This window comes from Jaculus jaculus, chromosome 5 (assembly GCF_020740685.1).
Source record: "Jaculus jaculus isolate mJacJac1 chromosome 5, mJacJac1.mat.Y.cur, whole genome shotgun sequence".
NCBI classification, from domain to species: domain Eukaryota; kingdom Metazoa; phylum Chordata; class Mammalia; order Rodentia; family Dipodidae; genus Jaculus; species Jaculus jaculus.
The window spans coordinates 49,186,268-49,197,055 of NC_059106.1; the positions used below are offsets into that span (position 1 = coordinate 49,186,268).

Below are 10,788 nucleotides of genomic sequence, written 5' to 3' on the forward strand. Positions count from 1 at the left end.
GCCCACAGCTCCCATAGCCCATCTTACTCATTTGCTCTCATGGGACCATGCCTGCCTGGGGCCCAGAACTCCTTCCTCCAACTAGACAGGGGCCACCTGGAGGGGACTGCAAACCTGGGCAAGCCCAGCTCAGCCCCATGGGCCTCTGGGTAAAGTTGAGTGAAAGGAAGGCAAAAGATGAGTGTGTTCAAACAGCATGAACACAGCCAGGCGTGGTGGCACATGCCTTTAATGCCAGCACTCGGGAGGCAGAGGTAGGAGGATCGCTGTGAGTTCAAGGCCACCCTGCGATTAATTACGGGTCAGCATGAGCTAGGGTGAGACCCTACCTCAAAAAATAAATTTAAAAAAAAGGCATAAACACAAAGACACGTCTCAGGCATCAAGGGCTCCTTGGGATGAGTGGGGTGCTTTTTGCTTGGGGGTGTCATCGGTGTGCAGACCCAGACTTAACCCTCCATTGCTATCAATGGTCGCATTAACCTGCAAAGCCCAAACCTGATGGCCTGAGAGCACCCCCCCCACACACACACACACTTCATTAATAAAAGTCAGGCCCCTGAAGAGTCCCCTCAGCTGTTCTTTAGGGTGATCAACCGGCCCTGAAAACTGGGGGAAAAAGGACTGGTTTCATGATGGGCCACTCTTAGGCAAATGGGGTTGAGTCAATCTTCCTGTGACTATCCCTAGAGAGCGTCTCCTGGGAACTCAATTTTCTTTTTTACTATAATAACCATAAAAATTATTTATTACAATAGTTTGGAAGCTGGGCATGGTAGCTCACACCTAAAATCCCAGCACTCAGGAAGTTGTGGCAGGAGGACCAATCTAAGTTTGAGGCCAACCTGGGCTACAAAGTGAGTTCCAGGACAGCCTGGGTTAGAGTGCAACTCTGCCTAAAAATAAAAATAAAAATAAATTAGAGCCAGGTGTGGTGTACACCTTTAATCCCAGCACTCGGGAGGCAGAGGTAGGAGCCACCTGAGTTCAAGACCACCCTGAGACTACAGAGTGAATTCCAGGTCAGCCTGGGCTAGAGTGAGACCCACCTCGAGAAGAAAAAAAAAAAAAAAAAAACGACTTAGGGTCTGCAGATGGATTAAGTGGGTAAAGCACTTGCCACGCATAAAGACTTGAGTTTGATCCTCAGACCAAAATGCCAAATTGCTAGAATGCCTGCAAGCCACTAGGGAGGCAAAGACAGGAGGATCCCGGGGCTCCCAACCACTTTAACCTAATTAGTGAGCTCCAAGCCAATGAGAGATCCTGGCTCAAAAAAGGTGGGCAGTGTTCCTGAGAACAACGCCCAAGGTTGCCCTCTAGCATCCACATGCATGTGTAACACGTGCATAACACATACATAAAAAAAATAATAAATCAAGCGTGGTGGCTCCTGCCTTTAATCCCAGTTCCCGGGAGGCAGAGGTAGAAGGATCACCTAAATAAGAGTTCAAGGCTACCCTGAGACTACATAGTGAATTCCAGGTCAGACTGGGCTAGAGTGAAACCCTACCTTGAAAAACTAAAATAATTCAAATCTCAGCACTTGATTGATTGATGTAGGACCCTGAGTTCAAAGCCAACCTGGGCTACATAGCAAGATCCTGTTACAGAAACTCAAAACAAAACTCATAATCTTAAAAATAATTGCTGGCGCCCACACTGGGCAGCAGCTGCAGATATAGCAGCAGCTGGGGGAGTAGGGAGAACAGGAGGAAGCAAGGGGTCCCTGGGTGAGGGTGGAGGCATGGGGTCTGGGTGAGGATGGTGGGAGCCCATGGAGCAGATTTTAAGCTACCTCCACCATTGCCACCTCCTTGATCTTCTGTAAATTGGAACTTGAAGTGAGCCCAGACTCCCGTGACGTTTACAGCAGAGCCTACAGAGACGGGACGCTAGCGCCATTCTGTGATTTCAAGTTCAATTCTGTAGCAAACTTTAAATTGAGTTAAGTTGTCATTGTTAGTTACAAAACAAATATGAAAGCATAGCCGTGAGCATGTATGTGGTCCTGGGAGGGAGATGGCATTGCCAAAGTGAGCAAGTGGCTGTTCCCAAGTCTGCCCGCTTTGCTTGCCAACTCTGTGTCCATTTGTCTGACAGTGGACATAGACCCAGAGGTTCCAAGAAAGTTTGTTGGAGAAAAATGGAAATGCAAGAAAGACAACTGGGGTTAGGCCGTGTGTGTGTGTGTGTGTGTGTGTGTGTGTGTGTGTGTAGCTTTTTTTTTTGTTTGTTTGTCTTAATTGTAAGCTGAGGGAAATCATGATTAAATTTTGGCAGAGGGAAATCTAAGCCCAGCTATGTCTTGCAAATATTTCAAAGGAACCTCACTGACAGGATGGAAGAATGCTTGGAGCTTTTGCTCAGCAAAACTCTAGGGTCCTCTTTTGTGGTCCCAGCTGCTGCGTATGTGCAGCTAAGCCTGGCATCACCTTCAGGATACAGAGCAGGTGCCAAGAACAAATGTCCTGCTTTGTCTCAGCATCTGTTGTTCCAGGGGCAGGCGGACCTAGCAGGCCACATGGTTGGGGACGGGCAGGGAAAGACAAACAGGGAAAGCAAACCTTGCCTGGCAGCTGGATGGAAAGCAGCCAGGGCCACTCAGATGCCAGGAGTAGGAAAGCCAGGCAGCCAGCTGTTCCTGGTGGGATGCCGGGCTCCGAGCGTGGGGCCAGGTGGTGCCGAGGGAAGGACCAGGCCTGCTGGTTCCACCTTAGGGGTTGAGGGGATGATGAGCGTCGGACCGCAGAAAAACCACACTGAGCCGGGAGTCTTTTCGAAGCAGGAACTCACTTTATTGTTACAGGCGGGTATTTATATAATGTTGACAACGAAGGCGGAGACTTTAGGGTGGGGTGAGATGTAAGGGCCAATAGCTTACCGCGACCTCTGAGATGATTGGTTCTAAGCGCGCACGAGCGGGGGACTCTAACTTCCTGTGCGGAAGTGACAGGCCAGAGGCCATTTGGTCCCCTGCTGAGTCATAGCTGGGCGGAGGCAGTTCACCAACCTTTAGCCAGACTCAGGAAGTTCCACTAGGCCTCACATCCGGGCCTCTCAAGGCCCAATAGTGAAAGCCACCTCAACAGGTGCAGGAGGGTTACTGGAACCTTGTTGTCCCAGCCCTGGGCCAAACTGTGCATGCCTCTGTGTGTGTGTGTGTGTGTGTGCGGCCTTGAGTGACAAATAGCTGAGGCCCTGAGCGAGTCTGGGAGCACTTGCCTGGACACATCTAGACAGGTGACCAGACAAAACCAGCAAGCCTCCAATAAGACACAAGTGGGAGAGGTTGGCCCAGAGCATTTGTCCTTTCAACAAATACCCATTGAATGTCAGGAATACGAGAGCCTTCAGCGATCACTAGCTTTATTTTATTTATTCAGAAGGGAATACATTTTTTTAGAATAATAGTTAAAGAAGTGTATCAAGTTGAAAATGTCCCCTCTCATTCTACATCTCCGGACCCACTTTACAGGGGCAATCATTGTTAATAACTCAATGTGTGCTCTTCTGAAACTTATGTGCAAACAAAAAAAATACTTTTACTGCTGGATGTGGTGGTGCCGCACATCAGGAAACCCAGTACTCCCGAAGTGAAGGCGGGATGATAGGGAACTGAAGGACAGCCTTGGCTATATTGCAAGTTTGGGGCCAGCCTGGGCTACAAGAGACCCTATCTCAAGAAACAAACAAAAACACCAATATGCAGATGGGCAGCACAGTGGTCCACACCTATAATCAAAGAACTTAGGAGACTGGGGCACGAGGAGAGCAAACTGAAGGACAACCTGGACGACACAGTGAGACTCTATCTCAACAACAAAATAAAGAGAGTAACAAAAGCACCTATATGTGAACCCAAAAAGGGGGATTTTACTCCTGATCCTCAATCCCTCAATTTAGTTTTTACTTAGCCATCACGTTTTGCTCATCAGAGTACACACCTGTCATTCTTCTAAATGGCTATGTGGCCGTCCACCCCACAGACCTCATAAGCAACATTTCCCACTCCTGGCCAACATGCCTGCTCGGCCTGGTCTGAGTATGTGTTACAAAAGCAGCCACCCTTGCTGGGCCTTGGAGCTAAAATTCTTAGGGACTAGGTTATCCCTTGGTGGTATATCATGTTCTTAGTATATGAGAGGCCCTGGGTTCCACTGTCAACCCCCAAAACACGGCTCAACTGGCCTCTGCACGCGAATGGAAGCTCCGCCCACAGTGCACCCCGGTGCCTCAAACTGCAGCTTTGGCTTCAGAAACAAACATCTGTACAATAGGCATATAATGTTATAGGTTAGCAGGTCCTCAGGGCCTGAAGCTCAAACAGGACTCCAGGTGAAGACCCCTCTTTGTAGGAGGACCCCAGCAAGCCAGACGAAAGCTCTGACACTTCCTTCCACCTGTCCTAAGAACTTGATGCCCAAGAGCTATGTGTTGGGCAGAACTAACTTGCTTCTCTTCTCACGTGACTCCTGCAGGTGATGCAAAACTACTAATACAACCAGTCTCTGGATATCACCCTGGCGGCACTGCAGAAGGAAAAGGGTAATAAAGTCACAACTGCGTGAATCACCTCTTGGTGTGTCTTATTAGCAAACCATCCTAACTTCTGGGCCCCAAACAAGAAATGGGTGGAGGAGCTGAGTGTGGGGGTACAAGCCTGTAACCCCTGCACTCAGGGAGGCAGAAGGATCCAGGGCTCAAGGACAACCTGCACTACCCAGTGAGACCTCCCCATCTCAAAAAAAAACAACAACAAAAAAAAAAAAAACGCTGAGGCCTTCATGGCACTTCTTATCTAAACTCAAATGAATAGCAGAGCAAAATATAACTATTGAAATTACGGGGGGAAAAGGAAGAAGAGGAAGAAGGGAAGGAAAAGGGAAAAATAAAATTAAATGAACTTGGGACAGTTTAAAAGACCTTCGGGACAGGTTCTTCTGTGGGGAAGACCAGCCTTTCACCACAGCACAGCAGTGGTCACCCTGCAGTCCAGGAATGGGGTTCCCTCAGCAAGGAAAGTACCCAGGTTGGGGCAGAAGAACCCAGCTCTGCCCGGTGTCTGCTCGGACGACAGTGTTCCCTTAAACAGGAAACGTGATCATAGAGCTCTTGGGCCCTGCTCCAGCCACATCCTGTGCTAGGGTGGACATCGAAATATCCTGACAAAAAGCCAGTCTCTTTCTGAAGAAAAATGAGGGGTAATGGGCAAAAGAAAGTCCATATTCACCTAAGATTTCTTTTTATTATTCTTTTGTTTTTTTGAGGTAGGGTCTCCAGTCTCACCTGGAATTCACTATGTAATTTCAGGGTAGCCTAGAACTCACAGTGATCCTCCTACCTCTGCCTCCCGAGTGCTGGGATTAAAGGCGTGTGCCACCACACACAGCTCTAAGATTTTTGGGGGGAGGGGGTTCAAAGTAGGGTTTATTCTAGCCCAAGCTGACCTGGAATTCATTATGTAGTCTCATGGTGGTCTTGAACTCATAGCAATCCTCCTATCTCTGCCTCCCAAGTGCTGGAATTAAAGGCATGTACCATTACTCCTGGTTTAAGATTTTTTTTTTCAAAATTTTTGTTTTGTTTTGTTTTGTTTCTCAAGGTAGGGTTTTTCTCTAGCTCAGGATGACCTGGATTCACTATGTAGTCTCAGGGTGGCTTCAACTCACAGCAGTCACAGTCCTCCTACGTCTGCCTCCTGAGTGCTGGGATTAAAGGCATATACGACACCATGTCAATTTTTTTTTTTATTAACAAGTTCCATGATTATAAAAAATATTCCATGGTAATGCCCTCCCTCCCCCCACTTTCCCCTTTGAAACTCCACTATCATATCCCTTCCCCCTCTCAGTCTCTCTTTTGATATCATCTTTTCCTCCTCTTATGATGGTCTTGTGTAGGTAGTGTCAGGCACTGTGAGGTCATGGATATCCAGGCCATTTTGTATATGGGGGGAGCACATTGTAAGGAGCCCTACCCTTCCTTTGGCTCTTACATTCTTTCTGCCACCTCTTCAGCAATAGACCCTGAGCCTTGGAAGTTGTGATAGAGATTTTGAAGTACTGAGCACTCCTGTCACTTCTTCCCAGCACCATGATGCCTTTTGAGTCATCCCTGTCATCTGAAAAGAGAAGATTCTCTACCAAAATTGAGAGTAGCATTAATATAAGGGTATGAACATTAAGAGAAGTGCTTACTGGGACTTTGATAAGCATAGTATATACATTTAGCCAGAGAGCAGCACATGCTATATGCCCAGGGCTCATGACTACCCCCATTTTAAGTTTTCAGTATCAGGGATGTATACCTTCCATTGGAGCAGGCCTCCAATCCAATTAGAGGGCAGTTGGTTTCCACCATGACAGACATGCCACTATTGCACCTGTTGGCTCATTTGGCCTGGCTGACCAAATATAAGGCTTGCAGTGTCCACTGTTCAGTATTAAGATTTATCTTTTTAAGAATAAATAATGTAATAGAGGGACAGTGAAGCTTCCAGAAACTTGGCCGGGATGATGGATCCAGCTGTTCACACTGGGAAGCTGAACTTGTGAGTCTGAGACATGCTGTAGCCACAGACCCCTGAGCACCGACGGTTCTCAAGTTAGGGATATGCATGTTCCCCGGGGGCACATGTGATAATGTCTGAAGACATTTCTGATTGGTGCGACCCAGAGGGGTACTCCTAGCTGCTAGAAGGTACAGGCCAGGAGGGGCACAAAACACCCTATCACCCACAAGACAGCCCCAAGACTGGATTCTCTCCATAGGTCAGTGGTATAGAGGCAGAAAAACTCTAGAGAGGGTGTTGGGGGCCACAGCTGAGGAGGCCACCTGGCGTCTATACGCTCTTCTCTCCCCCATCAGTAGGCCTGGAAGCTGCTAGAAGCCTCTCTGTTGTGGATTGAGAAAGAGCAGCCCACCCAGGCCTCAGAATCCTTGCCTTGTAGGACAGTCTGGGCCTCAGGCACATCTAGGCGCAGAGCAGGTTTGGGGAAGAATGAAAATGCAGGATGAGTGGTCCTCATGAAGTTTTAAAAAACAGTTTTTTCCGGAGGAAATTAAAACAACCAGGAATCTGTTTGTAAATCCCTTTCTCGGAAACACCATTGGCAACCTGCAAAACAAAATCACAGGGAGGTCTGTGAGCAAGGACAGAAAAGGGGCACTGGGGAAAGGTCCACTGAAGGGGCCCTTTGACGGCAACTCAGTTTCCGGGGTGGGGGGGAGTAGGTAAGAACCGCAACTACAGGTTGGGAAAATGTAAAATGTAAAACTTCCAATGCAAAAACTTGCTAGGTTCCACCCAGAATGAAAGGCTCAGGCAAGGAAGCTTGGAAAAAGGGGGACAGGACCAGGAACCAAATGTGCTGCGTGATCCTGGCTGTTCCTTGCCCCACAGGGACCCAGAGGCCTGAGTCACGTGCCTGTGGCCATGGCTCCTACAGCTCTGGAGTGGTGGAGGTGACCCCTTCATTCCCTCAACTCTCCTGAGCTCTGCATAGCAATGTTCAAGCCAGAACCCCCTTGGAAGCATGGGAGGCCCAGTTTCTACAGTCCTGGGATAAGGGATTAAGAACAGAGGTCCCTCTTACAGAGGCAGCCCAAGGGTTCTGAGACCCTCAGAGAAGCAAGTGCCAAAAACTGGGTTGTCATGGAGCAAGACAGGGCTGCCCACCCCCTTCCCTGACTACTCTCTTAACTGGGACCTCCCCAGGAGGGGGTACAACCAGGGGGAGTCATAATGTTTGAGGGTCAAGACATGGTGGTGCAGGGCTTGCAATACCAACCCTGGGGAGGTGGTGGTAGGAGGATCAGAAGTTCAAGGTCCGGCTGGGGAGATGGCTCAGTGAGTAGCGTGCTTATGTTGCAAGCATGAAGAGCTAAGTTTGATCCCCAGAACCCACATAAAATAAGCCTAGCATGGTGGCAGGCACTGGCAATCCCAGTGGGGGGAGATGTGGGAGGGGAAGCTGAGACAAAGATTCCTGGGACTCCCTGGCCAGCCAGTCTAGCCTATGTAGTTGAGTTCCAGGCCAATGAGATACCCTGTCTCAAAAAAAAAAAAAGTAGTTGGGTGTGTGTGTTGGCACACTCCTTTAAACCCAGCACTCGGGAGGCAGAGGTAGGAGGATCACTGTGAGTTCGAGGCCACTCTGAAACTACATAGTGAATTCCAGGTCAGCCTGGGTTAGAGTGAAACTCCACCTCAAAAAAAAAAAAAAAAAAAAGGCTGGAGAGATGGCTTAGCAGTTAAGGCACTTGCCTGCAAAGCCTAAGGACCCAGGTTCAACTGCCCAGAATACACAAAAGACAGATGCGCACATGTCTGGAGTTCGACTGCAGTGGCTAGAGGCTCTGGCGTGATTCCCCAGTACCCACGTAAAACCAGATGCACAAAATGGCACATATCTCTGGAGTTTGTTTGCAGTGGCTAGAGGCCCTGGTGTGCCAATTCTTAGCGCCACCCCCCCACAGCATGGTGGCACCCACCTTTAATCCCAGCACTCAGGAGGCGAAGGCAGGAGGATCACTGTGAGTTCAGAGCCAGCCTGAGACTACATAGTGAATTCCAGGTCAGCCTGGATTAGAGACCCTACCTTGAAAAACAAAAACTTGGACTGCACCTGAGGAATGACACTGAAGGATGTCCCCTCACTCCACACGTCACACACACAGAGATGCACGTTCACCTATGTACACACACAGTCATACATAAAGAATTTCAAGGCCATAGTCAGGTATATACCTATTGAGGCTAGCCTGAGGCACATGAGATCCTTTCTTTAAAAAAAAAAAATCTGCCGGGCAGGTGGTGCACACTTTTAATGCCAACACTTGGGAGGCAGAGGTAGGAGGATTAGAGTTCAAGACCACCCTGCGACTACACAGTGAATTCCAGGTCAGCCTGGGCTGGAGTGAGACAACTACCTCAAAAAACAAAATAAATAAATAAATAAAATCTGGATGTGGTGGCACACACTTTAATCCCAGCACTTGGGAGGCAGAGGTAGGAGGATTAGAGTTCAAGACCACCCTGCGACTACACAGTGAATTCCAGGTCAGCCTGGGCTGGAGTGAGACAACTACCTCAAAAAACAAAATAAATAAATAAATAAAATCTGGGTGTGGTGGCACACACTTTAATCCCAGCACTTGGGAGGCAGAGGTGGGTAGATTACTGTGAGTTTGAGGCCAGCCTGAGACTACATGGTGAATTCCAGGTCAGCCTGGGCTACAGTGAGACCCTACCTCGTAAAGCCAAACCAAAAACAAAAGAAAGCAAACAAGGAAAAGAATTAAGAACTGTGCCGTGTGGTTGAGGGAGGGGTCCATGGCCATTCTTCAGAGGTGCCATGCCTGACCACTGACCCATCCCAGCAGTCACTGACCACCACCACTCTGTCAGCTAGGGACCAGGAGACTTCTGTTTAGGGGCCTCCAAGGAGGACAGAGAAGATGGCCCTTTGCAAAACAAAACAAAATGTCACTGCCAGCAGAAGGCACCCGCCAACTCTCCCAGCAAGCCAGGGATCAGACGCAGTCAGGGGTCTACAACCTTGGGCTGGCGCCTCGGCCACTCCTTGTGTCCCCTCACTACCCCTGCACCCCCCATGCAGCTGCCCCTGTTCTTCAAGAGGAAGGGACACGCACCCTGAGCAGGAGGGACTGCAGGTCCTCGGAGTGAGCCCACTGCTCAAGGACAGCATCCAGCGTCTCGATGTACCAGGAGCCACTCTTCTTGTCCCTCCAGGAGACAAAACCTACAGGAAGAGGGAGGCTCAGTCTTGCCATCGAGCTGCCACGGGCCCAATGCACAGGCGCGACTCGACTGCAGCCTTCTTATGTGAGGCGGGGGCCACCCACTACTGCCTGTCCACCCTCAAGGTCACCTCCTGACTGTGGCTTGTGGCTTCTGCTTTCTCAACAAGGACACCAAGGGTCTGAGAAGCAGGTGACTTCTTCAGAGGATGAAGGAAGCACTTCACTCCTTCCTTTCCTACTCTGCCCCAGCTTAAGAACTGCCCAGCTTCCCCCTCCCTTTTCACTTCTCAAGATAACTCCAAGGCACTAGTCACATTTGAAAGATGAGAGGGCGAACTCTTAGTGGCTAAGGTGCTTGCTTACAAAGCCGAAGGACCCAGGTTCAATTCCCCAGGACCCATGTAAGCCAGATGCACAAAGTAGCACATGCATCTTGAATTAATTTTCAGTGGCTGGAGGCCCTGGTGCGCCCATACTCTCTATTTGCCTCTTTCTCCCTCTCAAATAAAAATAAAATATTTTAGCTGGGCATGGTGGCACACGCCTTTATCCCAGCACTTGGGAGGCAGAGGTAGGAGGATTGCTATGAGTTTGGGGCCACCCTGAGACTACATAGTGAATTCCAGTTCCGCCTGGGCTACAGTGAGACCCTACCTCTAAAAAATAGTAAATAAATATTTAAAAAAAAAAAAAAAGATTAAGAGGACTGAGGCAGGCCTGGAGGAAGATGAGACAAAAGAGGCCACAGGCCCCAGGGGGCATGATTTCTAAATCTGAACCACAGGTGCCTTGCTCACACCACCCTGAGAAGGAGCTTCAAGAGATGAAGTAACCTGCTCAGGGCCACACGGGCAGCCAAGACTGAGCTACCTTGAGAGGAGACAGGAGGACCTACGGGCTGGTAGGATGAACTCACCTGGGAAGGTGGAGTAGGATACCAGTATGTCACTGGGAGTGGGCAGACTTGACACGGCATCCAGCTGATCGGAAGTCTGCAGGCCTTCCTGAATGGGCATAGCA

General features: G+C 49.2%; 1 protein-coding gene across 1 annotated transcript in view; it reads right to left on the reverse strand.

Annotated features, from left to right (window-relative positions):
• Nucleotides 1-6,431: 6,431 nt before the first annotated feature.
• Nucleotides 6,432-10,788, reverse strand: part of Casp9 (caspase 9) — a 17,745-nt gene continuing 13,388 nt past the window's right edge. Inside the window, exons 7-9 of the mRNA XM_045149082.1 lie at nucleotides 10,685-10,786; nucleotides 9,658-9,767; nucleotides 6,432-7,120 (exon numbers count right to left, since the gene is read on the reverse strand). Of these exons, the coding sequence (XP_045005017.1) occupies nucleotides 7,028-7,120; nucleotides 9,658-9,767; nucleotides 10,685-10,786 (305 nt within the window). The 3' untranslated portion in view covers nucleotides 6,432-7,027. The remainder of the gene's footprint in view (nucleotides 7,121-9,657; nucleotides 9,768-10,684; nucleotides 10,787-10,788) is intronic.